Source organism: Hemitrygon akajei, chromosome 1, assembly GCF_048418815.1.
Source record: "Hemitrygon akajei chromosome 1, sHemAka1.3, whole genome shotgun sequence".
NCBI classification, from domain to species: domain Eukaryota; kingdom Metazoa; phylum Chordata; class Chondrichthyes; order Myliobatiformes; family Dasyatidae; genus Hemitrygon; species Hemitrygon akajei.
In genome coordinates, this window is record NC_133124.1 from 179,718,134 (window position 1) to 179,745,887 (window position 27,754).

A 27,754-nucleotide genomic window follows, 5' to 3' on the forward strand; every position below is an offset into this window, starting at 1 on the left:
CCCGGTGTGGGTCTGACCCAGGGACGCGGAGACTGGAACTGTGCACGGTGCTCCCGGTGTGGGTCTGACCCAGGGACGCGGAGACTGGAACTGTGCACGGTGCTCCCGGTGTGGGTCTGACCCAGGGATACAGAGACTGGAACTGTGCACGGTGCTCCCGGTGTGGGTCTGATCCAGGGACACGGAGACTGGAACTGTGCACGGTGCTCCCGGTGTGGGTTTGATCCAGGGATACGGAGACTGGAATCGTGCATTCTAAGCCAACTAATAGTTGCCATTTCACACACTCATCATTTCAAGTCTACCTAATGAAAAATAAATACTAAAGCTTGGATCAAGATTGATGTTTAATCACTGTATTAACAATGGTGGCTACATCCAGTAAGTTGTGTATCCACAATCTGCCAGCTCCTCCTCCTCAGACCAGTTTAGCACCTTATGTGCTTGGAGCAGATCAACCTCCGCTTCGGAAAGACCCTCGGGCATGGCGTGGTGGGAAGCCCCACCAGTCCTGTACAACACCCACTGCACAAGGTGGAAAGATCCTCGGGCATGGCGTGGTGGAAAGCCCCACCAGTCCTGTGCAACACCCACTGCACAAGGTGGAATACAGTCAGGCTTCTAAAGCAATGAATGATTGGCGGTGTGGGGAAAGAGTCCAAATCTGCTCCCTCACCCTTCCACCATACTGGGAAGGTTCACACAACCTTGGAGGTGGGTTCTCCCGGGAGCTGTGTCTGTCCTCCTCAGAGCAGAGTGAAGGGGGATGCAGTGAGGGGGTAACTGAAGGGTGGTGGGCTGGGACAGGGGGTTGGAAGCCTTCCCCGGGGTTGGGAAGATGGGAGAACGGGGGGGACGGGGACGGAGACTCAATGATTGGTTAGGTGGGTGGTAGATCTAGAATCCGAGAGGGAGGGAGGGGGAGATCAGGAATGGGGAGAGACATTCAGAGAATGGGAGGGAGCGAGAGAACACGGGGACGGGGGACCGTGGCCCTGCCCTGCCCCCACCCATCAAGGTCAGTTGCCATGTACGAGGCTGACGTAGAGCAGAAGTGCGCTGAGGGAGACGGCGCCAGTGACGGCCGCTTTCACCAGCAGCGCCATCCAGCTGCCCAGCACAAAGATGTGAATGACGGACCTGTAGGGGGGTGGGAGAATGGTCAGAGTGAGTTACAGAAAGTCTCAGGACACTGTTCCCCGCCCACACCAGCCCCCCTCCCCCCACCCCTCCCGGTTGGCACACTCACTCCATGAGGAAGAGTTTGTAGACACTGAGCCCCAGAAGAATGGCGATGGGCAGGCGGTAGTGCTTCGGTAGGTCATATCTGGAGAACATCCACACCAGGCCCGCCATAGCCACATAGTGAACCTGCGGCAGAAAGGAGCAGAGACGTGGTCAGCGGCTGCCCGACACTTTCTTCTCAGGATGGTCTCCCACCATACACAGCACAGCCGTGTTACCCCGAACAGGCTCACAGAAATGCACCCCTCTGGCAGCACATTCCCGACACCCACCACTATGCATAAAAAACCCTTTGAATACCCACCTATGGATTTCAGTATTTGAAAACACAACTCTACCCCTCTCTTCATTTTATAAAGACTGTATGTTTATTAACACAGAAATAAATGCTGCTGTCTCATAGCCAGAGATATGGGGTCAATCCCAAAATAGAAATGGGAAGACAGAGAGGGGATCAGAGAACATGCAAACACACCATATCAGTAGGAGCTCAAACACACACAAATGAACTGTCCCACACCGGGATTTAGGACACACACAAACACACTGTGGGATGGGAGAGACAGACAGACAGACACACACACACACAGACCCTGACTGGGGGATGGGATGGGACACAGACACACTCACTCAAAGATACTGTTGCTCACGGAGGGAATCTCTCACACACACACACACACAGTCCCTCACCAGGGGATCTTACACACACACTCATTCAAAAGTACTGTCCCTCATGGGGGGAATCACACACACTCACTCAGACACTGTCCCTCATGAGGATGGGACAGGGACACGCGCGTGCACACACACACACTCACTCACTCTCTCTCTCACTCAAAGACACTGTCCCTCACTGGGGGATGGGATACACACACACACAGTCCCTCACCAGGGGATCTCACACACTCTCACTCAGACACTGTCCCTCATGGGGATGGGACAGGGACGGATGCACGCACGCTCACACACACTGTCCCACCCACACTGGGGGATTTGAAACAGGAGCTATAGGTAGGTAGTCACTCCGGGGCCTGGGAATACAGATAAGTGGGTAACAAGTCAGGAGAAGGAAGGGCAAGAAGCAGATGCTAGAGAGTAACCCAGTGGCTGTCCCCCTGAACAATAAGTACTCCTGTTTGAGTACTGCTGGGGGGACGACCTACCTGGGGGAAGCAACAGTGGTCGCGCCTCTGGCACAGAGTCTGCCCCTCTGGCTCAGAAGGGTAGGGAGAGGAAGAGGATGGCAGCAGTGGCAGGGGACTCTATAGTTAGGGGGTCAGACAGGTGATTCTGTGGACGCAGGAAAGAACGTGGATGGTAGTTTGCCTCCCAGGTGCCAGGGTCCGGGATGTTTCTGATCGCGTCCACGATATCCTGAAGTGAGAAGGAGAACAGCCAGAGGTCGTGGCACATATTGATACCAACGACATAGGTAAAAAAAAAAGGGAGGAGGACCTGAAAACAGACTACAGGGAGTTGAAGGAAGTTGAGAAGCAGGACCACAGAGGTAGTAGTCTTGGGATTACTGCCTATGCCATGTGACAGTGAGTATAGGAATAGAATGAGGTGGAGGATAAATGTGTGGCTGAAGGATTGGAGCAGGGGACAGGGATTCGGATTTTTGGATCATTGGGACCTCTTCAGGGGCAGGCGTGACCTGTACAAAAAGGACAGGTTGGGAGAGTTTAAACTAGAATTGCAGAAAGGTGGGAACCAAACTGAAGTGACGGAGGAAAGAGAGATTGACTCACAAATAGAGAAAGCTTGGAGACAGTGCAAAAAGGAGGACAGGCAGGTGATAGAAAAGGGATGCGCTCAGACTGATGGTTTGAGATGTGTCTATTTTAATGCGAGGAGGATTATGAATAAAGCGGATGAGTTTAGAGCATGGATCAGCACTTGGAGCTATGACGTTGTGGCCATTAGAGACTTGGATGGTGCAGGGGCAGGAATGGTGACTTTACCCGCCAGGCTTTAGATGTTTTAGAAAGGACAGGAAGGGAGGCAAAAGAGGTGAGGCGTGGCACTGTTAATCAGAGATAATGTCACAGCTGCAGAAAAGGAGGAAGTCATGGAAGTTAGGAATAGGAAGGGGTCAATAACTCTATTGGGTAGTTTTTTGTTGTTTTTTTTTTTTTACAGACCACCCAATAGTAACAGGGACATCGAGGAGCAGATAGGGAGACAGATTCTGGAAAGGAGTAATAATAACAAGGTTGTGGGAGATTTTAATTTCCCAAATATTGATTGGCATCTCCCTAGAGGGGTTTAGATGGGGTGGAGTTTGTTAGGTGTGTTCAGGAAGGTTTCTTCACACAATATGTAGATAAGTCTACAAGAGGAGAGGCTGTGGTTGACCTAGTATTGGGAAATGAACCTGGTCAGGTGTCAGGTCTCTCAGTGGGAGAGCACTTTGGAGATAGTGATCATAATTCTATCTCCTTTAGCATAGCATTGGATTGGGATAGGAACAGCCAAGTTAGGGAAATGTTTAATTGGAGTAAGAGGAAATATGAGGCTATCAGGCAGGAACTTGGAAGCACAGATTGAAAACAGATGTTCTCAGGGAAATGTACAGAAGAAACGTGGTAAATGTTCAGGGGATATTTGTGTGGGGATCTGCATAGGTACGTTCCAATGAGACAGGGAATGGATGGTAGGCAACAGGAACCATGATATACAAAGGCTGTTGTAAATGTAGTCAAGAAGAAAAGAGCTTATGAAAAGTTCAAAAAACTAGGTAATGATAGAGATCTAGAAGATCAAGTGTGACAGTGGAAAAGTGTGTATGGAATCAGTGGAGATGGCAGAGGTACTTAATGAATACTTTGCTTTAGTATTCACTACAGAAAAGGGTCTTGGTGATTGTAGGGATGACTTGCAGCAGACTGAAAAGCTTGTGCATGTAGATATTAAGAAAGAGGATGTGCTGGAGCTTTTGGAAAGCATCAAGTTGGATAAGTCACTGGGACCGGATGGGATGAACCCTAGGCTACTGTGGGAAGCAAGGAATGAGATTGCTGAGCCTCCGGCAATGACCTTTGCATCATCAATGAGGACGGGAGAAGTTCCGGAGGATTGGAGGGTTGCGGATGGTGTTCCCTTATTCAAGGAAGGGAGTAGGGATAGTCCAGGAAATTATAGACCTGTGAGTCTTACTTCAGTGGTTGGTAAGTTGATGGAGAAGATCCTGAGAGGCAGGATTTATGAACATTTGAAGAGGCATAATATGATTAGGAATAGTCAGCATGGCTTTGTCAAAGGCAGGTCATGTCTTACGAGCCTGATTGAATTTTTTGAGGATGTGACTAAACACATTGATGAAGGTAGAGCTGTAGATGTAATGTATATGGTTTTTAGCAAGGCATTTGATGAGGTACGCATGCAAGGCTTATTGAGAAAGTAAGGAGGCATGGGATCCAAGGGGACATTGCTTTGTGGATCCAGAACTGGCTTGCCCACAGAAGGCAAAGAGTGGTTGTAGACGGGTCATATTATGCATGGAGGCTGGTGACCAGTGGTGTGTCTTTGGGATCCCCACTCTTTGTGATTTTTATAAATGACCTGGATGAAGAAGTGGAGGGATGGGTTAGTAAATTTGCTGAAGACACAAAGGTTGGGGGTGTTGTGGATAGTGTGGAGGGCTGTCAGAGGTTACAGCGGGACATTGATAGGACGTAAAACTGGGCTGAGAAGTGGCAGATGGAGTTCAACCCAGATAAGTGTGAGGTGGTTCATTTTAGTAGGTCAAATATGATGGCAGAATATAGCATTAATGGGAAGACTCTTGGCAGTGTGGGAGGATCAAAGAGATTCTGGCGTCCGAGTCCATAGGATACTCAAAGCTGCTATGCAGGTAGATTCTGTGGTTAAGAAGGCATAAGGTGCATTGGCCTTCATCAGTTCTGGGATTGAGTTTAAGGGCTGAGAGGTAATGTTGTAGCTACATAGGACCCTGGAGTACTGTGCTCAATTCTGGTTGCCTCACTACAGGAAGGACATGGAAACCATAGAAATGGTGCAGAGGAAATTTACAAGGATGTTGCCTGGATTGGGGAGCAGGTCTTATGAGAATAGGTCGAGTGAACTTGGCCTTTTCTCCTTGGAGCAAAGGAGGATGAGAGGTGACCTGATAGAGGTATACAAGATAATGAAAGGCATTGATCGTGTGGATAGTCAGAGGCTTTTTCCCAGGGCCAAAATGGCTAGCATGCGAGGGCAGAGTTTTAAGGTGCTTGGAAGTAGGTATAGAAGAGATATCAGGGGTAAGTTTTTTTATGCAGAGAGTGCTGAGTGTGAGGAATGGGCTGCCGGCGGCCGTGGAAACAATACGGTCTTTTACGAGACTCCTGGATGGATACATGGAGCTTAGAAAAATAGAGGGCTATGGGTAAAGCCTAGGTAGTTCTAAAGTAAGAACATGTTCAGCACAGCTTTGTGGGCTGAAGGGCCTGTGTTGTGCCATAGGTTTTTCCATGTTTTACATGCAATAATAGGTATTTCGACCCTGGAGGATCGGACACAGACAGACACAAACACACAGTACCTCACTGGGGGAATGAGTCTCTCGCTCACTCTCTCTGTCACACACAGTACCTCACTGGGGGAATGAGTCTCTCGCTCACTCTCTCTGTCACACACAGTACCTCACTGGGGGAATGAGTCTCTCGCTCACTCTCTCTGTCACACACAGTACCTCACTGGGGGAATGAGTCTCTCGCTCACTCTCTCTGTCACACACATTCTCACTGGGGGAATGAGTCTCTCGCTCACTCTCTCTGTCACACACAGTACCTCACTGGGGGAATGAGTCTCTCGCTCACTCTCTCTGTCACACACATTCTCACTGGGGGAATGAGTCTCTCGCTCACTCTCTGTCACACACATTCTCACTGGGGGAATGAGTCTCTCGCTCACTCTCTGTCACACACATTCTCACTGGGGGAATGAGTCTCTCGCTCACTCTCTCTGTCACACACATTCTCACTGGGGGAATGAGTCTCTCGCTCACTCTCTCTGTCACACACAGTACCTCACTGGGGGAATGAGTCTCTCGCTCACTCTCTCTGTCACACACAGTACCTCACTGGGGGAATGAGTCTCTCGCTCACTCTCTCTGTCACACACAGTACCTCACTGGGGGAATGAGTATCTCGCTCACTCTCTGTCACACACATTCTCACTGGGGGAATGAGTCTCTCGCTCACTCTCTCTGTCACACACTGTACCTCACTGGGGGAATGAGTCTCTCGCTCACTCTCTCTGTCACACACAGTACCTCACTGGGGGAATGAGTCTCTCGCTCACTCTCTCTGTCACACACAGTACCTCACTGGGGGAATGAGTCTCTCGCTCACTCTCTCTGTCACACACAGTACCTCACTGGGGGAATGAGTATCTCGCTCACTCTCTGTCACACACATTCTCACTGGGGGAATGAGTCTCTCGCTCACTCTCTCTGTCACACACTGTACCTCACTGGGGGAATGAGTCTCTCGCTCACTCTCTCTGTCACACACAGTACCTCACTGGGGGAATGAGTCTCTCGCTCACTCTCTGTCACACACAGTACCTCACTGGGGGAATGAGTCTCTCGCTCACTCTCTCTGTCACACACATTCTCACTGGGGGAATGAGTCTCTCGCTCACTCTCTCTGTCACACACAGTACCTCACTGGGGGAATGAGTCTCTCGCTCACTCTCTCTGTCACACACATTCTCACTGGGGGAATGAGTCTCTCGCTCACTCTCTCTGTCACACACATTCTCACTGGGGGAATGAGTCTCTCGCTCACTCTCTGTCACACACAGTACCTCACTGGGGGAATGAGTCTCTCGCTCACTCTCTCTGTCACACACATTCTCACTGGGGGAATGAGTCTCTCGCTCACTCTCTCTGTCACACACAGTACCTCACTGGGGGAATGAGTCTCTCGCTCACTCTCTGTCACACACATTCTCACTGGGGGAATGAGTTTCTCGCTCACTCTCTCTGTCACACACAGTACCTCACTGGGGGAATGAGTCTCTCGCTCACTCTCTCTGTCACACACAGTACCTCACTGGGGGAATGAGATGGGTAAAGGAAAACCCCAAGGCATTCTTCAATTATGTGAAGAACAAAAGGATGACAGGAGTGAAGGTAGGACCGATTAGAGATAAAAGTGGGAAGATGTGCCTGGAGGCTGTGGAAGTGAGCGAGGTCCTCAATGAATACTTCTCTTCGGATTTAACCAATGAGAGGGAACTTGATGACGGTGAGGACAATATGAGTGAGGTTGATGTTCTGGAACATGTTGATATTAAGGGAGAGGAGGTGTTGGAGTTGTTAAAATACATTAGGATGGGTAAGTCCCCGGGGCCTGATGGAATATTCCCCAGGCTGCTCCACGAAGCGAGGGAAGAGATTGCTGAGCCTCTAGCTAGGATCTTTATATCCTCGTTGTCCACAGGAATGGTACCGGTGGATTGGAGGGAGGCGAATGTTGTCCCCTTGTTCAAAAAAGGTAGTAGGGATAGTCCGGGTAATTATAGACCAGTGAGCTACGTCTGTGGTGGGAAAGCTGTTGGAAAAGATTCTTAGAGATAGGATCTATGGGCATTTAGAGAATCATGGTCTGATCAGGGACAGTCAGCATGGCTTTGTGAAGGGCAGATTGTGTCTAACAAGCCTGTTAAGAGTTCTTTGAGGAGGTGACCAGGTATATAGATGAGGGTAGTGCAGTGGATGTGATCTAAATGGATGTTAGTAAGGCATTTGATAAGGTCCACATGATAGGTTTATTCAGAAAGTCAGAAGGCATGGGATCCAGGGAAGTTTGGCCAGGTGGATTCAGAATTGGTTTGCCTGCAGAAAGCAGAGGGTTGTGTGGAGGGAGTACATTCAGATTGGAGGGTTGTGACTAGTGGTGTTCCACAAGGATTGGTTCTGGGACCCCTACTTTTCGTGATTTTTATTAACAACCTGGATGTGGGGGTAGAAGGGTAGGTTGGCAAGTTTGCAGACGACACAAAGGTTGGTGGTGTTGTGGATAGTGTTAAGGATTGTCAAAGATTACAGACAGGCATTGATAGGATGCAGAAGTGGGCTGAGAAGTGGCAGACGGAGTTCAACCCGGAGAAGTGTGAGGTGGTACACTTTGGAAGGTCAAACTCCAAGGCAGAGTACAAAGTAAATGGGAGGATACTTGGTAGTGTGGAGGAGCAGAGGGATCTGGGGGTACATGTCCACAGATCCCTGAAAGTTGCCTCACAGGTAGATAGGGTAGTTAAGAAAGCTTATGGGGTGTTAGCTTTCATAAGTCAAGGGATAGAGTTTAGTTGTGAGGTAATGATGCAGCTCTATAAAACTCTGGTTAGGCCACACTTGGAGTACTGTGTCCAGTTCTGGTCGCCTCACTATGAGAAGGACATGGAAACATTGGAAAGGAGATTTACCAGGATCTTGCCTGGTTTAGAGAGTATGCATTATGATCAGAGATTAAGGGAGCTAGGGCTTTACTCTCTGGAGAGAAGGAGAATGAGAGGAGACATGATAGAGGTGTACAAGATATTAAGAGGAATAGACAGAGTAGACAGCCAGCACTTCTTCCCCAGGGCACCACTGCTCAGTACAAGAGGACATGGCTTTAAGGTAAGGGGAGGGAAGTTCAAGGGGGATATTAGAGGAAGGTTTTTTACTCAGAGAGTAGTTGGTGCGTGGAATGCACTGCCTGAGTCAGTGGTGGAGGCAGATACACTAGTGAAATTTAAGAGACTACTAGTCAGGTATATGGAGGAATTTAAGGTGGGGGGATATATGGGAGGCTGGGTTTAAGGGTCGGCACAACATTGTGGGCTGAAGGGCCTGTATGCTGTACTATTCTATGTTCTATGAGATCCGTTCTCCTCCATTCTCTGCACATTCATAGATGTTAATCCTCTTAAACACCTCTGCTGTACCTGGCTCCACCACCACCCACCACTCTATGTGTAAAAACGCCCCCCCCCCCCCCACACGTTAATAGGTATTTCGACCCTGGGAACAAGATACTAGCTGTCTACTCTATTTCTGCCTCTCACAACATTTTTAAACTTCAAATAGATCTCTCCTCAGCCTTGCCACTCCAGAGAAAACTACCCAAGTCTGTCCAACCTCTCATTACAGCTCATGCCCTCTAATTCTGGTGAACCTCTTCTACACCCTCTCGAAATCCTCCACATCTTTCCAGATTCAGCCTAACCAGAGATTTAAAAAGCTGCAGCATAACTTCCTGATTCTTGAACCGTACCGTTGTGCAGTAATTAAATTCTGGCACGATGACTAATGAAGGACAATGACTCAGTTTTACTTTGTTATCACGGCGTTTCTCAGACAGCAGACAACACACAGGGAAAGAGACAATGAGGCATTGTTTACCAAGCTGATGTTGGAGTCCAAACTCATCTGAATGTATCTCCAGTCAAACTCAATGCCTCTGGCTCCGACCCAGAGAGGGATGCACCTGGAGAGAAAACAGGAAGAGAGAAGGCTCTGGAATACCGACCAGCAGACAGACAGACTACTACATCTACACGCACATGGTGAAGACACTCTTTTCCTGGCCACCGTACGTGAGAGTGGAGGCTCCCGGCAGGCGGCAGCCAGCTCAGCTTTGATCCAGCTGCCGTGTGGCCAAATGCTGGGGAACCTGCCAGAACTTAGCAGTCCAGGAACATAGAACAGCACCCAGTCCCTTCAGCCTATCCACCTTTTAGTAACGTCTTGACTCACACTGTTATAGAACACTAGACACAGAGACAGGCCGCTTGGACCACCCAGTCCGTGCTGAACTATTAATCTGCCCAGTCCCACTGACCCTGTATCTAGACCACAACCATCCCATCCATGTACCTAACCAAACTTCTCTTAAACATTGAAATCGAACCTGCATCCACCAATTCCACCGGCAGCTCGTTCCAATCTCTCACCACCGTGAAGAAGCCCCCCCTCAGGTTCCCCTTAAACATTTCACCATTCACCCTTAACCCATGACCTCTAGTTCTAGTTTCACCCAACCTTAGTGGAAAAAGCCTCCTTGCATTTCCCCTATCTATATTCATAATTTTGTACAGCTATCCTATATGCCTTAGGATACAGCCCAGGAACAGGCCCTTCGGCCCTTGGCTTCTGTGCTAACCAGGACGTCAATTCAAACTGTGCATCTGCCTGTACGTGGTCTGTGTCCTTCCATTCTCTACACATTCATCTGCCTGTCTATCGAACCCAAATAGCATCCTGGTGAACCTATTCTGCACCCTCTCCAAAGCCTGCACACCCTTCCCTGGTTGACCAGAACTGCACACAATACTCCAAGCGTGGCCCGACCCAAGTTTTATAATAGCTGCAATGTGACTTTCTAACTGTTACACTCAACTGAGGAAGGCAGGAGTGCTGTACGTCTTCTTTACCAGCCTATCCACTTGCGTGGCCACTCCCAAGGAGCTGTGGACTTGGATGCCAAAATCCCTCTGTACGTCAATGCACCTGCCAGTTACCATCTACTTTCCCCTTGCATTTGACCTCCCGAAGTGCAACACCTCACATAACTCTGGATTCAACTCCCATCTGCCACTTATAACTAATCTACATCCCGGTGTACCCTTGGTGGCAGGGTGGAGAAATATCTCTACCAAAGGAGGTGTAAGGTGTGCTCCTTCCCTCTGCTAGCCCACAGGTCCCATCGAACCCACCCCCCACCCAGATCATGAAGCCATGGGAGCAGGTGGTGCATAGTCACATGAGCAGATGGTGCATATTACAAGTCCTAGTTATGCAACCACTGACACCAGGCAATCTCTGAAGAGTACTGATAATGGCTGGGGTTGCCCGTCTTGTAAAGACACTGAACAGAAGAGGGCAATGGCAAACCACTTCTGCAGGAAACTTTGCCAAGAACAATGATGGTCAAAGACCATGATCACCCATATCACATGACATGACACATGAAGATTATTAACCTTTATACCCTTCCTCACTATCCACAACTCCACCAATCTGTGTCATCTGTTAACCTATCAGTAAGCCCACACACCCTTTCAGCTAGATTATTTATACAAGGTCCCAGAACAGATCCCTGGTCATAAACTTCCCAGTCAGAGTAACACCCCTCCACAACCTGCTGTCTTCTACGGCCAAGCCAGTTTTGAATCCAATCTACAAAGTATCCCTGTGTCTTAATCTTCTGGATCAACCCAACATGAGTGACCATATCAAACACTGTATTGGAGTGCAGGCAGCCAGCATCCAGTACCCCACCCTCATCAATCATCTTCATCACCTCGATGACTTCAATATTGGAAATGGAATTGGTTTATTATTGCCACATGTACCGAGATACATGAAAAGCTGTTCATACAGACTGCATTGAGATAGAACAAGCTGAAACAATAACAATGAAGTATAAGGCGTAACAGTTGCAGAGGAAGTGCAGTGCAGGTAAGGGCACAGTGCAAAATCATAACGAGGTAGATTGTGCAGTCAAACATCTACCTTGTCACACTAGGGAACCACTTAAGAGTTTTTATGACAGTGGGATACAAGCTGTTCGTCAGCTGGTCAGATGGTACATGCTTTCAGACTTTTGTATCCTCTGCCCAAGGAGAGGGGGAGAAGAGAGAACGCCTGGGGCGGGTGCGGGCTTTCATTATGCCAGCTACTTCCCTGATAAAGACAAGAGTCCATAGAGGGGAGGCTGTTTTCCAGGATGTGCTAGGCTGTGCCCACCAACTCTCTGCAGACATACCAAGCTGTGATGAATCTGTACAGGATACATTCTTTGCAGCTTCAATTAAAAAATTGGCAAGGGCCGATGGGAACATGCCAAATCTCCTTCGCCTCCTGAGGAGGTAAAGGCATTGGTGAGCTCTCTGGTTCATGGTTGTACCAGGACAAGCTATCAGCGATACTGATCCGCACTCCTTTTCTGAGGGAAGGGACTGAGGAGGTTGGAAGGTCAGGTGAGGGAGAGAGGAAGGGCCACATTACCTGGACATAACCAGCTCGGCGGTAGACCAGCCCATCGCAGCCACCATGATCTTGTACTCGCCCTTGCCCGCGTTCTTGGACATCACCAGGTGCAGGCCCACCAGGTCGGCCAGGTCCACCGTTGCCTTCATGAACTCCTGAGGCAAACGGAGCGGCAGCTCAGCCCCTGAATCCATCCCAGCACCGTCACTCCCTCAGGGAGCAGCGTTCCCACAGCATATCACCCCAGGGCCAGACAGAGGGAGCCTCCCTCCACACCGTCCCATCACACACCCCAGGGCCAGACAGAGGGAACCTCCTTCCACACCGTCCCATCACAACTCCCCAGGGTCAGACAGAGGGAGCCTCCTTCCACACCGTCCCATCACACACCCCAGGGTGAGACAGAGGGAGCCTCCCTCCACACCGTCCCATCACACACCCCAGGGCCAGACAGAGGGAGCCTCCTTCCACACCGTCCCATCACACACCCCAGGGTGAGACAGAGGGAACGTCCCTCCACACCGTCCCATCACAACTCCCCAGGGTGAGACAGAGGGAACCTCCTTCCACACCGTCCCATCACAACTCCCCAGGGACAGACAGAGGGAGCCTCCTTCCACACTGTCCCATCACAACTCCCCAGGGCTAGACAGAGGGAGTCTCCCTCCACACCGTCCCATCACAACTCCCCCGGGCCAGACAGAGGGAACCTCCTTCCACACCGTCCCATCACAACTCCCCAGGGTGAGATAGAAGGAGCCTCCTTCCACACCGTCCCATCACAACTCCCGGGGTCAGACACAGAGTGAAGCTCCCTCCACACCGTCCCATTACACACTCCCAGGGCCAGACAGAGGGAGCCTCCTTCCACACCGTCCCATCACACACATCCAGGGTGAGACAGAGGGAGCCTCCTTCCACACCGTCCCATCACACACTCCCGGGGTCAGACACAGAGTGAAGCTCCGTCCACACCGTCCCATCACACACTCCCGGGGTCAGACACAGAGTGAAGCTCCCTCTACACCATCCCATCACACACTCCTGGGGTCAGACACAGAGTGAAGCTCCCTCCACACCGTCCCATCACACACTCCCGGGGTCAGACACAGAGTGAAACTCCCTCCACACCGTCCCATCACACACTCCCGGGGTCAGACACAGAGTGAAACTCCCTCCACACCGTCCCATCACACACTCCCGGGGTCAGACACAGAGTGAAGCTCCCTCTACACCATCCCATCACACACTCCTGGGGTCAGACACAGAGTGAAACTCCCTCCACACCGTCCCATCACACACTCCTGGGGTCAGACACAGAGTGAAGCTCCCTCTACACCATCCTATCACACAGTCTAATACTCAGCTGGTAAGAGCTGTTGGTATTCCGAGTATATTTTTACAGATACTGCACCATATCTGCTTCTAGACTTTCACTGTCTCTGTCATTCGTTCCAGTCTCTGTGACACCGACTGGCCGCTACAGCCCTCCCAGTCTCTAGTCCCAGCACCCCTCACTGTATGTGAACCCCTTCTAGACTCTTCTCCCCTCCCTGTCTCTGTGACCCAGTCAGTCTCTTCACTCCTCCCTGTCTCTGTGATCCTCTCCAGCCCCTACACCCTAACTCTTTGTGATCCTCTCCGACCCCTACACCCTAACCTCTTCGTGATCCTCTCCAACACCTACACCCTAACTCCTCTTTCTGATCCTCTCCGACCCCTACACCCTAACTCCTCTTCATGATCCTCTCCGGCCCCTACACCCTAACTCCTCTTCATGATCCTCTCCGGCCCCTACACCCTAACTCCTCTTTGTGATCCTCTCCGGCCCCTACACCCTAACTCCTCTTCGTGATCCTCTCCGACCCCTACACCCTAACTCCTCTTCGTGATCCTCTCCGACCCCTACACCCTAACTCCTCTTCGTGATCCTCTCCGGCCCCTACACCCTAACTCCTCTTCGTGATCCTCTCCGGCCCCTACACCCTAACCTCTTCGTGATCCTCTCCGGCCCCTACACCCTAACTCCTCTTCGTGATCCTCTCCGGCCCCTACACCCTAACTCCTCTTTGTGATCCTCTCCGGCCCCTACACCCCAACTCCTCTTCGTGATCCTCTCCGGCCCCTACACCCTAACCTCTTCGTGATCCTCTCCGGCCCCTACACCCTAACTCCTCTTCGTGATCCTCTCCGGCCCCTACACCCTAACTCCTCTTTGTGATCCTCTCCGGCCCCTACACCCCAACTCTTTGTGATCCTCTCCTGCCCCTACACCTTAACTCCTCTTCGTGATCCTCTCCGGCCCCTACACCCTAACTCCTCTTCGTGATCCTCTCCGACCCCTACACCCTAACTCCTCTTTGTGATCCTCTCCGACCCCTACACCTTAACTCCTCTTCGTGATCCTCTCCGGCCCCTACACCCTAACTCCTCTTCGTGATCCTCTCCGGCCCCTACACCCTAACTCCTCTTCGTGATCCTCTCCGACCCCTACACCCTAACTCCTCTTCGTGATCCTCTCCGACCCCTACACCCTAACTCCTCTTCGTGATCCTGTCCGGCCCCTACACCCCAACTCCTCTTTGTGATCCTCTCCTGCCCCTACACCCCAACTCCTCTTTGTGATCCTCTCCGGCCCCTACACCCTAACTCCTCTTCGTGATCCTCTCCGACCCCTACACCCTAACTCCTCTTCGTGATCCTCTCCGGCCCCTACACCCTAACTCCTCTTCGTGATCCTCTCCGGCCCCTACACCCTAACTCCTCTTCGTGATCCTCTCCGGCCCCTACACCCTAATTCCTCTTCGTGATCCTCTCCGACCCCTACACCCTAACTCCTCTTCGTGATCCTCTCCGACCCCTACACCCTAACTCCTCTTTGTGATCCTCTCCGGCCCCTACACCCTAACTCCTCTTCGTGATCCTCTCCGGCCCCTACACCCTAACTCCTCTTCGTGATCCTCTCCGGCCCCTACACCCTAACCTCTTCGTGATCCTCTCCGGCCCCTACACCCTAACTCCTCTTCGTGATCCTCTCCGGCCCCTACACCCTAACTCCTCTTTGTGATCCTCTCCTGCCCCTACACCCTAACTCCTCTTGGTGATCCTCTCTTGCCCCTACACCCTAACTCCTCTTTGTGATCCTCTCCTGCCCCTACACCCTAACTCCTCTTTGTGATCCTCTCCTGCCCCTACACCCTAACTCCTCTTTGTGATCCTCTCCGCCCCTACACCCTAACTCCTCTTCGTGATCCTTTCCGGCCCCTACACCCTAACTCCTCTTCGTGATCCTCTCCGACCCCTACACCCTAACTCCTCTTCGTGATCCTCTCCGACCCCTACACCCTAACTCCTCTTCGTGATCCTCTCCGACCCCTACACCCTAACTCCTCTTTGTGATCCTCTCCGACCCCTACACCTTAACTCCTCTTCGTGATCCTCTCCGGCCCCTACACCCTAACTCCTCTTCGTGATCCTCTCCGGCCCCTACACCCTAACTCCTCTTCGTGATCCTCTCCGACCCCTACACCCTAACTCCTCTTCGTGATCCTCTCCGACCCCTACACCTTAACTCCTCTTCGTGATCCTCTCCGGCCCCTACACCCTAACTCCTCTTTGTGATCCTCTCCGGCCCCTACACCTTAACTCCTCTTCGTGATCCTTTCCGGCCCCTACACCCTAACTCCTCTTTGTGATCCTCTCCGACCCCTACACCTTAACTCCTCTTCGTGATCCTCTCCGGCCCCTACACCCTAACACCTCTTTGTGATCCTCTCTGACCCCTACACCCTAACTCCTCTTTGTGATCCTCTCCGACCCCTACACCCCAACTCCTCTTCGTGATCCTCTCCGGCCCCTACACCCTAACTCCTCTTCGTGATCCTCTCCGGCCCCTACACCCCAACTCCTCTTTGTGATCCTCTCCTGCCCCTACACCCCAACTCCTCTTTGTGATCCTCTCCGGCCCCTACACCCTAACTCCTCTTCGTGATCCTCTCCGACCCCTACACCCTAACTCCTCTTTGTGATCCTCTGCGGCCCCTACACCCTAACTCCTCTTCGTGATCCTCTCCGGCCCCTACACCCCAACTCCTCTTCGTGATCCTCTCCGGCCCCTACACCCTAACTCCTCTTCGTGATCCTCTCCGACCCCTACACCCTAACTCCTCTTCGTGATCCTCTCCGACCCCTACACCCTAACTCCTCTTCGTGATCCTCTCCGGCCCCTACACCCTAACTCCTCTTTGTGATCCTCTCCGACCCCTACACCCTAACTCCTCTTCGTGATCCTCTCCGGCCCCTACACCCTAACCTCTTCGTGATCCTCTCCGGCCCCTACACCCTAACTCCTCTTCGTGATCCTCTCCGGCCCCTACACCCTAACTCCTCTTTGTGATCCTCTCCTGCCCCTACACCTTAACTCCTCTTCGTGATCCTCTCTTGCCCCTACACCCTAACTCCTCTTTGTGATCCTCTCCTGCCCCTACACCCTAACTCCTCTTCGTGATCCTCTCCTGCCCCTACACCCTAACTCCTCTTCGTGATCCTTTCCTGCCCCTACACCCTAACTCCTCTTCGAGATCCTTTCCGGCCCCTACACCCTAACTCCTCTTTGTGATCCTCTCCGGCCCCTACACCCTAACTCCTCTTCGTGATCCTCTCCGGCCCCTACACCCTAACCTCTTCGTGATCCTCTCCGGCCCTAACTCCTCTTCGTGATCCTCTCCGGCCCCTACACCCTAACTCCTCTTTGTGATCCTCTCCGACCCCTACACCCTAACTCCTCTTCGTGATCCTCTCCGGCCCCTACACCCTAACTCCTCTTCGTGATCCTCTCCGGCCCCTATACCGTAACTCCTCTTCGTGATCCTCTCCGGCCCCTACACCCTAACTCCTCTTCGTGATCCTCTCCGGCCCCTACACCCTAACTCCTCTTCGTGATCCTCTCCGGCCCCTACACCCTAACTCCTCTTCGTGATCCTCTCCGGCCCCTACACCCTAACTCCTCTTTGTGATCCTCTCCGACCCCTACACCCTAACTCCTCTTCGTGATCCTCTCCGGCCCCTACACCCTAACTCCTCTTCGTGATACTCTCCAGCCCCTACACCTTAACTCCTCTTCGTGATCCTCTCCAGCCCCTACACCCTAACCTCTTCGTGATCCTCTCTGGCCCCTGCACCCTAACCTCTTCATGATCCTATCCCACCCCTACACCCTAACTCCTCTTCATGATCCTCTCCGGCCCCTACACCCTACCTCCTCTTTGTGATCCTCTCCGGCCCCTACACCCTAACTCCTCATTGTGATCCTCTCCGACCCCTACACCATAACTCCTCTTCGTGATCCTCTCCGACCTCTACACCCTACCTCGTCTTTGTTATCCCCTCCGGCCCCTACACCCTAATGCCTCTTTGTGATTTTCCCCGACTCCTACACCCTACCTCGTCTTTGTTATCTCCTCCGGCCTCTAGACCCCTCATGTCGATGATCCCCTTTTGGCCCTTGCACCCCTCCCCATTTCTACCTTAGCTCCCTGCTCTTCAGCTCCTTCCCCCGCACTTCTCCGTCTTCCTGTCGCCTCCCAAGATGCTCCTTAAGCCCCCGTGTTTAACGAAGCATGCGACTCTCTGTCTCAACGTCAGTTTCTACGAGGCCTGGTGCCAAATGGATGACTGATTTACTCCCTTTTCTATTGTTAGTCGAGCTATATAAAGAAACAACAGTTTTGGAAAGTACCTTACTGTGCCAGAACTGAACAAGGACGGTCTGACCTGTGAATGTGAAACAGTAGACAGACAAGCCATTCGGCCCACGACATCTGTGCTGACACATCCTATTTCAACCTAAACCTATGCCCTCTGGTATTTGATATTTCTACCCTGGCAAAAAGACTGTCAACTCTATTTTATAAATTTGTATCAGGTCTCCCCTCAATTGATTGAAAGTCAGGAGGACACACAGCAGTCCTTAGTGAGGAATCAGCAGTGGAAAAGGTGAGCAGCTTCACGTTCCTGGTGTCAGCCTCTCAGAGGATCTATCCTGGGCCCAACACATTGATGCAATCACAAAGGCAGCACACCAGCTGCTCTACTTCAACAGGGAGTTTGAGGAGATTTGGTATGTCACCAAAGACTCGAGCAAATTTCTAGATACCCCGTGGAGAGCATTCCAGCGGGTCGCATCGCCATCTGGGTATGGAGGCTCTAATGCAGAGGATCGTAGACTCAGCCAAACCATCACGACACAAGCCCGCTGACCACTGAGTACATCTTAAAAAGGCAGTGTCTCGAGAAGGCAGCATCTACCTCCAATGACCCCCGTCACTCTGGACATGCCCCCTCCCATTACTACTAACAGACAGGAGGTACAGGAACCTGAAGATCCACAACTCAACATTTTAGGAACAGCTTCTTCCCCCCCCCGCCATCAGATTTCTGAACGGTCCAAGAACCCACAAACTCTACCTCACTACGTTGCTCTCTTTTTGCACTGTATATTTCTTTTTATATATTTCTTATTGCGACTTATCCTAATGTTTTTACGTATTGCACTGTACTGCTGTCACAAAATAAATTTCAGGACGTACAATGTCAGGGATTATCAACCCGATTCTGAACACGATGCCAAATTAAACTAAATCCGTTCCGCCTGCACAATGCCCATATCCCTCCATTTCTTGCACGTTCATGTGTTTAAGAGCCTTCTTACACACCTCTATCACCCCGGCATCACATTCCAGGCACCCGCCACTCTGTGTAAAAAGAATCTTGCACATCTGCTTTGAACTTACTCCCTCTCACTATAACCCATGCCCTCAAGTATTTGACACTTCTACCCTGGAGAAAGACTCTGATGGTCTACTCTATGCCTCTTAAAATTCGACAAACTTCTTTCAAATCTCCTCTCAGCCTCCGCTCCAGAGAGAACAACCCAAGTTTGTCCAGCCTCTCCTTATAGCTCATACAGGCAGCATCCTGGTGAACCACTTTTACACCTTTCCAAAACCTTCACACCCTTCCTGTGACACAATGAACAGAACTGCACACAATACTCCAGATGTGACCTGACCAATACAGCTGCAACAGGACTGATTCCTGTACCCAACGCCCCATCTGATGAAGGCAAGCATTCTGCACACTACTTTTACCATCCACTCTGTTAGCATTGCCACTTTCAGGGAACTACGGATCCCTCTGTACATCAATAGTGTTAAAGGTCCTGTCATTAACTGTGTACTGTCCCTTTACATTCGATATCCAGGATTAAGCTCCATCTTCCATTCCTCTGCCCAAATATGTAAGTGATCTTATCCCACCACATCCTTTGACTGTCCTCTGCCGTCCACACTGCCCACAACTCCACCAATTTTTGCTCTACTTGTATTTCTTACTATATTTGTTAGAATAATTTGTATATCGCTCTGTACTGATGCCACAAAACAAACTTCATGACACGTCAGTGGTAATAGCTGACTCCGGAGTTCAACTTGTGTCATCTGCAAGCTCACTAACCCACCCCTTTACATTGTCACCGAGAGCGTAAAGCACTGTAATTATCCAGCCCAGACACAAGATGGTAGCTGCACGAGCAGACCTCTCTCCCCGTCCACCAACAAGCTTCTACTTACCCCCACGAAGTCATAGACACCGACTGAGGCATCCCAGGTGGGGAAGAACGTGGCGAGGAACAACATCTGGTAAGGGAGAGAGAAATAAAAAGAAAGGCCAGTTCACGCACCTCACCAAGTAAAGAGAAAATTGAAATAGTAATAAATTGCAGGAGGCGTCGATGGATGGCATTGTGGTGTAAAGGGCATTGTGCCTCACGTCTCCAGAGAACGTGGTTCGATCCCACCCTCTGGCACTATGTGTGACCACAAGCATCTCTCTCTCTCTGTCGATGTTCTTCACTTTCCATGGTGAATGGCATTGTGTAACTTTAAGGACAGCTTCCACCCCCCCAACCCCAGTTATCAGACTCCTGAACAGATCTCTTGTACCCACAATCTCTGAACCTCTCAACTTACCTCGTTACGATCGTACCTTCTTGTCCACCTGCACTGCACCTTCCCTGTTACTGTAACACTTCACTCTGCATTCTGTTATTATATCTTGTACTACCTCGATGTACTGATATGATGAAATGATCTGTACGGATCGTATGCAAAACAAATTTTTTCACAGTAGCCCAGTACATGTGACAACATTAAATCAATATACCATTTCTTGTAACATTGGTATTGGTCACATGTCCCAAGATATCCTGAAAATCTTGTCTTGTGTACTATTCATACAGATCAGATCGTTACACAGTGCACTGAGGTACAGTGCTACACCTGCCCATAAATTCCATTCCAGGACATTAGAGATGTCCTCCTCCTTTAAAGAACTGGGCTCCCCCCCTCCACTATTGATTCTGCCCTCTCCTGCATCCCCTCCATTTCCCATACATCTGCGCTCACCCCATCTTCCCGCCACCCTGGCAGTGAGAGAGTCCTTGCTGTCCTCACCTACCAGCCCATCAGCCTCCGCATCCAACACATTATCCTCCGCAACTTCCACCATTTCCAAAGGGACTCTACCACTGAACGTATTTTCACCTCCCACCCCCCTTTCCACAGGGCTCGCTTCCTCCGCGATTCCCTTGACCATTCGTCCCTCCCCACTAATCTCCCTCCAGGCACTTTTACCTGGAAGCTGCCTAAGTGCTACACCTGCCCAGACGCCTCCTCCCTCACCTCCTTTCAGGGCCCAAATAGTCCTTCCGGGTGTGAGGCAACTCTTCACCTGCCAATCTGCCAGGGTCGTCTAGTGTGTCCGGTGCTCCCAGCGTGGCTTTCTCTGAATTGGTATTGGTGAGACCCGTCGAGCACCTCTGTACCATCTGCCATAAGCAGGACTTCCCGTTGGCCAAACATTTTAACCCCAATCCCCATTCCGGCGTGTCAATTCATGGCCTCCTCTTACGCCAAGATGAGGCTAGCCTCAGGGTGGAGGAGAAACACCCGATATTCCATCTGGTTAACCTCCAACCCGATGGACTTTGATTAAAGTTTCCACTGTTAAAGTAATTCCCTTCCCACCCCTGAAGCATCTGAAACCCTGAAATGCCTGTTATGTATACAGTAGGGACAATAAGAGGGGTACATTTTAAAGTACATTAAAGTCTCATTGCCCATAACACAGTAGCAGTAGCACGAGGTGATCTAGGGGTCCCTGGGTTGGGTGTTACAGCGGTTCTGACATGAGACAGATGGTAGACAGGTGAAAGATTTTACCTTACACAGCTGGACAAACAGGTAGGTGGCGCCGGCTTGGACACACCTCCAAAAGGCATTGTACTCCGACCTGAAACAAAAAAAAGCAAGAGTGTCAAGAAACAGTCCAAGCAGCCACTCAGCCTCCAGCCGGCCTGAATCATGGGGATAGGTGGTAAATCAGTAACTTCCTAAAGATGTACCACGGACAGCTTTCTGTCTGGGATGGAGGTGCCAGCTCACGGGATCGAAAGAAGGCTGTAGACTCATCAACTGCTCCAACCCTCCCCACCATCAAGGTCATCTGCAAGAAGCAGTGCCTCAAGAAGAGGCATCCCTCACTAAGGACTCTCACCATTCGGCACATGGAGTATTCCCATTACTACCATCGGGAAGGAGGTACAGGGGCCTGAAGACCCACATTCAACGAGCCAGAAACAGCATCTTCACCCCTGCCATCAGATTTCTGAATTATTCCTCGTATGCACGTTTAAAATTTTTTATTGTAACTTACAGTAATCGGTGTACGACTGTCACAAAACAATATTTCAGGACTTGTCAGTTTTGATTTCGATAGGGGTAAGGACTAAGGCATTCAGAGGGTATTTGAGCCAGTGGGAACGAGTTGGCCATTGGGGTGGACAGAGAGTCAGGTATGCAGCTGGGGAGGGGGACAGATCCCTGACAAAGTGGGGCCGAGGGGTGGGGGGAGAACTTCCCACCAGTGCGCACGCCTACTACCGTGACCGGCAAACAGCCCCCGGGGCAGCCGGCCCCACTGCCCATGCGCCGTGCGCGCAGTAAAACCCACGAGCATGCGCAGAGAGCTCGGCGCGGGCGGGAACCGGTCGTTCGCCGCCCTCACTCACTCACAAGCCGGTGCACTTGTAGGCGATGAAGTATGGCGAGTAGGCCAGGGCGAAGCAGTTGCCGAAGTGGAAGAGCGTCATGACTCGCAGTGCCGAGAACCACTAGGCGTCCCGGAAGGCGGACGGGAGAAACGACGGGTACACCGACCGAATAGCTGCCACACTCGAAGTAGGTCCGTCCCGAAAAGACCGTCCCTCCGCCGCCGAGGAACCTGGATAAAGGTTCCGGCGGCGAAAACTGCCCCCTTCTGGCCATCACGGGGAAAGGAGATATTTGGAGGGGAGCACACGGGGCGGGGGCGAGAACTGAGACAGGATTGCTGGGGTCAAGAAAGTGGACAAGGTAAAAAGAGTGAAACACTAGGGTCAATGGGAGTTAATGGTTCAGACAATGTGTAACAATCCGGGTCCTTAGGTGCTAAGGTTTATGGGGTCAATGGGGGGTTAAGGTGGGTGGGGTCAAGGGGCAAGGGCAAGAGTGCAGTCAATGGTGTCGCATTTGCTGGAGTCAGTGAGGGTTAAAATGCAGTGGTCAACCTTGTGTCAAGATTTCTAGTCAATGAGGTCAACAATGCTGGGGCAAGGATTAAACCATGGGGTCACTGGGGTTAGGGGTGTAATGAGGCTGGGGTCAATAAAGGTCAAGCTCATTGGGGTCAACTTTATTGAAGATTGGTAAATGAAGGGGCAACAACAAGGGTATGATATGGGTTGGTGTGGTAATGACAATGGGCTGTTGAGGGATAAAATCAGGGTATAACTATATGGTCAAAGGAAGAAAATTAAGAAAAATGCAGATAAAGTGTAGCAGCTACAGAGAAAGTGCTGTGCAGGTAAATGATAAAGTGCAAGATTAATACAGTCTGGTTGTGAGGTAAAAACACATCTTATTGTACAAGAGATCTGTTCAATATATTCAGCGGGGCAGGAGCTCTCCTTGATCCTGCTGGTACGTGCTTCCAGGCTTTTGTACCTTCGGCCGGATGGGAGAAGGGAGAAGAGAGAATGTCCGGGGTGGGTAAGGGTCTTTGATTATGCTGGCTGCTTTACTGAGGCAGCGGGAAGTGTAAATGGAGTCCATCCGGCAGAAAGCTGGGAGCATGACGTCCCGGGTAGTAATTTCTGGATTGCCACCTGCGCCATGAGCCAGTGAGGGTAGAAACAGGACAAGTTAGTAGATAAATGTGTGGTTGAGAGGCTGGTGTGGGAGGCAGGGCTTCAGGTTCTTGGATCATTGGGATCTCTTCTAGAGGAGGTGTGACCTGTACAAAAGTGACAGGTTGCACCTGAACCCGATGGGAACCAATATTCTTGTGGGCAGGTTTGTTAGAGCTGCTCGGGAGGGTTTAAACCAATTTGGTGGGGAAGGAGGGGTTAAACCAAAGTGAAGGGACTCCAGGTATGACGAATGGTTAAAAAAAAACAAAGATCACATGCAGTCATGGGATTGTAATAGTAATGGGAGATTTTAACATGCAGGTTGATTGGGAAAATCAGGTTGGTAGTGGATCTCAAGAGAGTGAGTTTGTTGAATGCCTACAAGACAGCTTTTTAGAACAATTTGTCGTTGAGCATACTAGGGCAGGGGTGTCAAACTCATTTTAGGTCACGGGCCGGATTGAGCAAAATGCAGCTTCATGCGGGCCGGATCAGTCGGACGCGGGCGAACGCAGTTTTCGTTGCCTCCGTTTTTTCAGCCTGCTCTCATGTGCCTCAGTCTCTGCTATAACTACAAAGTGTTTCACTTTACAAATTCCGTTTCTTATGAAGAAGACTGCCGAATAAACACTAAAAACCCTGAAAACCTGGTACCTGAATAAACTCAGCATTAGCCATATCATACGCCATAGGCGATTCGATTACTGGGGCCAGCTTTAATAGTAATTAGATATTATCTCGCGGGCCAAAGATAATTCCACGGCCCGCGGGCCTTGAGTTTGACATATATGTGCTAGGGGATCAGCTATACTGGATTGGGTGTTACGTAATGGACCTGAGGCGATTAGGGAGTTTAAGGTAAAAGAACCCCTAGGAGGCAATGTGATTGAATTCAACTTGAAAATTGACAGGGAGAAAGTAAAGTCTAACATAGCAGTATTTCAGTGGAGTAAATGAAATTGGTATGAGAGTGGAGATGGCCAAAGTAAACTGGAAGGAGCTGCTGTCAGGAATGACAGCAGACCAGCAATGGCGTGAGTTTCTGGGAAAAATGAGGAAGGTGCAGGATAGATGTATTCCAAAAGTGGAGAAATACTGAAATGGTAAAATAGTACAACCGTGACTGACAAGGGAAGTCAAAACTGTGGTAAAAGCAAAAGGGAGGGCAACAAAGCAGAAAATAGTGGGAAGATGGAGGATTGGAAAGTTTTTAAAATCCTACAGAGAGCAACTAAAAGAATCGTTAGGAGGGAAAAGATGAAATATGAAAGCAAGCTAGCAAACAATATCAAAGTGGATAGTGAAAGCTTTTTCAAGTGTGTAAAAAAAAAAAAAAAAAAGAAATTAGAGCGGATATAGGACCACAAGAAAGTGGAGCCAGAGAAATAATAACAGGACAAGGAGATGGCAAATGTACGAAATGAGTATTTTGCATCAGTCTTCAATGTGGAAGACACTAGCAGTATGCCAGATGTTGAAAGGTGTGAGGGAAGAGAAGTGGGTGCAGTTACTATTACAAGGGAGAAGGTGCTCAAAAAGCTGAAAGACCTAAAAGTACATATATCACCTGGACCAGAGGTACTGTACCCTAGAGTTCTGAAAGAGGTAGCATTAGAGGTTGTGATGGCATTAGAAATGATCTTTCAAAAATCATTGGTCTCTGGCATAGTGCCAGAGGACTGGAAAATTGCAAACGTCACTACACTCTTTAAGAAAGGAGGAACGCAGCAGAAAGGGAAATTATAGACCAGTTAACCTAATCTCAGTGGCTGGGAAGATGTTGGAGTGAATTGTTAAGGATGAGGTTATGGAATACTTTGTTACATAGGACAAAATCAGCATGGTTTCCTTAAGAGAAAATCTTGCCTGATGAACCTTTTGGAATTCTTTGAGGAGATTACAGGTAGGATAGATAAGGGGGATGTAGTGAATATTGTATATTTGGACCTTCAAAAGGCCTTTGACACATGAGGCTGCTTACTAAGTTAAGAGCCCATGGTATTACAGACAAGTTACTAACATGATTAGGGTATTGGCTGATTGGTAGGAGGTAGAGAGTGCAAATAAAAGGATCCTTTTCTGGTTGGCTAACAGTGACTAGTGGTGTTCCGCAGGGGTCGGAGTTGGGATCGCTTCTTTTTATGTTGTATATACTGTAAATGATTTCAATGATGGAATTGATTACTTTGTTGTCAAGTTTGCAGATGACACGAAGATGACTCCAGAAGTGGAGAGGCAGGTAGTGTTGAGGAAAGAGGTAGGATGCAAAAGGACTTAGATTAGGAGAATGGGCAAGAAAGTGGCACATGAAATACAATGCTGGAAAATGCATGGTCATGCACTTTGATAGTAGAATTCAAAGGGACTTGGGCAGAACACCCTAAAGGTTAACTTGCAGGTTGAGTGGGTGGTGAGGAAGGCAAATGCAATGTTAGCATTTAGTTCAAGAGGTCTAGAATACAAGAGCAGGGATGTGATGCTGAGGTTTTATAAGGCACTGGTGAGGACTAACCTTGAATATTGTGAACAGTTTTGGGCTCCTCATCTAAGAAGATATGTGCTGGCATTAGAAAAAGTTCAGAGGAGGTCCATCAGGATGATACTGGGAATGAAAGAGTTATCACACAAGGAATGTTTGATGGCTGTGGGTCTGTACTCACTGGAATTCAGAAGGATGAGGGGGATCTCATTCAAATATTTCGAATGCTGAAAGGCCTAGACAGGGTAGATGATGAAAGGATGTTTCCCATGGTGGGAGAGCCTAGGACATGAGGGGACAGCCTCAGGATGGAGGGGCGTCCATTTAAAACCAAGATGTGGGGAAATTTCTTTAGCCAGAGGGTGGTGAATTTGTGGTATTTGTTACCACAGGCAGCTGTGGAGACCACGTCATTGGGTGTATTGAAGGCAGAGATTGATAGGTTCTTGATTGGACATGGCATCAAAGGTTACAGGAAGAAGACTGTGGAGTGGGGCTGAGGAGGGAATAAAGGATCAGCCATGACTGAATGTGAAGCAGACTCGATGGGCTGAATGGCCTAATTCTGCTCCTATGTCCTATGGTCTTATGGGAGGCAAGTTTCCGTTATGTGTCCACAACTCTCCGTAATTTCTTGTGGGCAAGGGCAGAGCAGTTGACACAGGTGTAACACTGGGGTCAGGGCTGTAGTGATGCTGGGATCACTGGGGACACAACTGCTCAAAATTCAAAGAAAATTTATTATCAAGTTATGTACAGGTATATGTCACCATACACAACCCAGAGATTCATTTTCTTGTGGGCATTCACAGTAAATACAAAGAAACGTAATAGAATCAGTGAAAAACTACGCACAAAGATGGAGAAACAACCAACGTGAAGAAGGATACAACTGTGGAAGTACAAAAATAATAATACTGGGAACATGCAGAGTCCTTGACATTGAGTCCATACGTTGTGGAGTCTGTTTAGAGTTGAGGTAAACGAAGTTATCCACGCTGGTTCAGGAGCCTGATGGCTGTAGGATAATAGCTGTTCCTGAACCTGGTGATGTAGGACCTCTGGCTCCTGTACCTTCTTCCCAATGACAGGAGCATGGCCTGGAAGATGGACGTCCTTGATGGTGGAAACTGCTTTCTTGTGGCCGTGCTCTTTGTAGATGTGCTCAAGGGTGAGGACTGGGCTGTATCCACTACTTTCTGTAAGCTTTTCTGTTCTTGGGCACTGGCAGGTCATGATGCGACCAGTCAGGATATGCGCTGCTGTGCCATATTAGAGGTGCTGCCATTTGACTTCTTTGTAATAGTACTTGTGTTCTGGATCCATGATTGATCCTCTGAAATGATAAAATCAAAGTATTTAAAGTTACTGACCTTCCCCTTTTCCAATCCCCTGGTGAGGACTGGCTCTTGGACTGACTTTTTGTAGACTTTTTTGATCCTGGGCACTGGCATTTCCACACCAGGCTATAATGCAGCCAGTCAGGATACTCTCTACTGTGCATCTAAAGCAGTCCTGCTAAGTTATAGAGGGGCAAGCATAATACTGGGGAAAGAGAGGTAACTATGCTGGGGTCAGAGCAGGTCAATGCTGGGGGCAAGATAGTGAGGACAAAGGAGGTTGGTGGGGTGAGGATGCTGAGGTCAAAAATCCCATTGATCACAGGTCAGTGGCAAGGTCAGAATCAGGTTTATTATCACCGGCATATGACATGAAATTTGTTAATTCAGCAGCAGTTCAATGCAATATATAATCTAGC

The 27,754-nt window shown here is 49.9% G+C and overlaps 1 protein-coding gene across 5 annotated transcripts; it reads right to left on the reverse strand.

The window, feature by feature from the left end:
- Positions 1–329: 329 nt before the first annotated feature.
- Positions 330–22,629, reverse strand: tmem147 (transmembrane protein 147). 5 transcript variants are annotated; one of them, XM_073055566.1, is made up of 7 exons: positions 22,363–22,561; positions 21,511–21,580; positions 19,861–19,926; positions 12,251–12,387; positions 9,644–9,728; positions 1,250–1,371; positions 330–1,140 (listed from the first exon to the last, which is right to left on the reverse strand). In XM_073055566.1, exons 1-7 carry the CDS (start codon positions 22,437–22,439, stop codon positions 1,020–1,022), a joined length of 678 nt encoding a protein of 225 aa, XP_072911667.1. In that variant the 5' UTR covers positions 22,440–22,561; the 3' UTR covers positions 330–1,019. The 5 variants fall into 5 exon arrangements, with proteins under 5 accessions (XP_072911667.1, XP_072911692.1, XP_072911684.1 ...); XM_073055591.1 differs by having other exon boundaries at positions 22,359–22,401; XM_073055583.1 differs by lacking the exon at positions 22,363–22,561 and adding an exon at positions 22,004–22,212.
- Between the last annotated feature and the right edge of the window lie 5,125 nt (positions 22,630–27,754).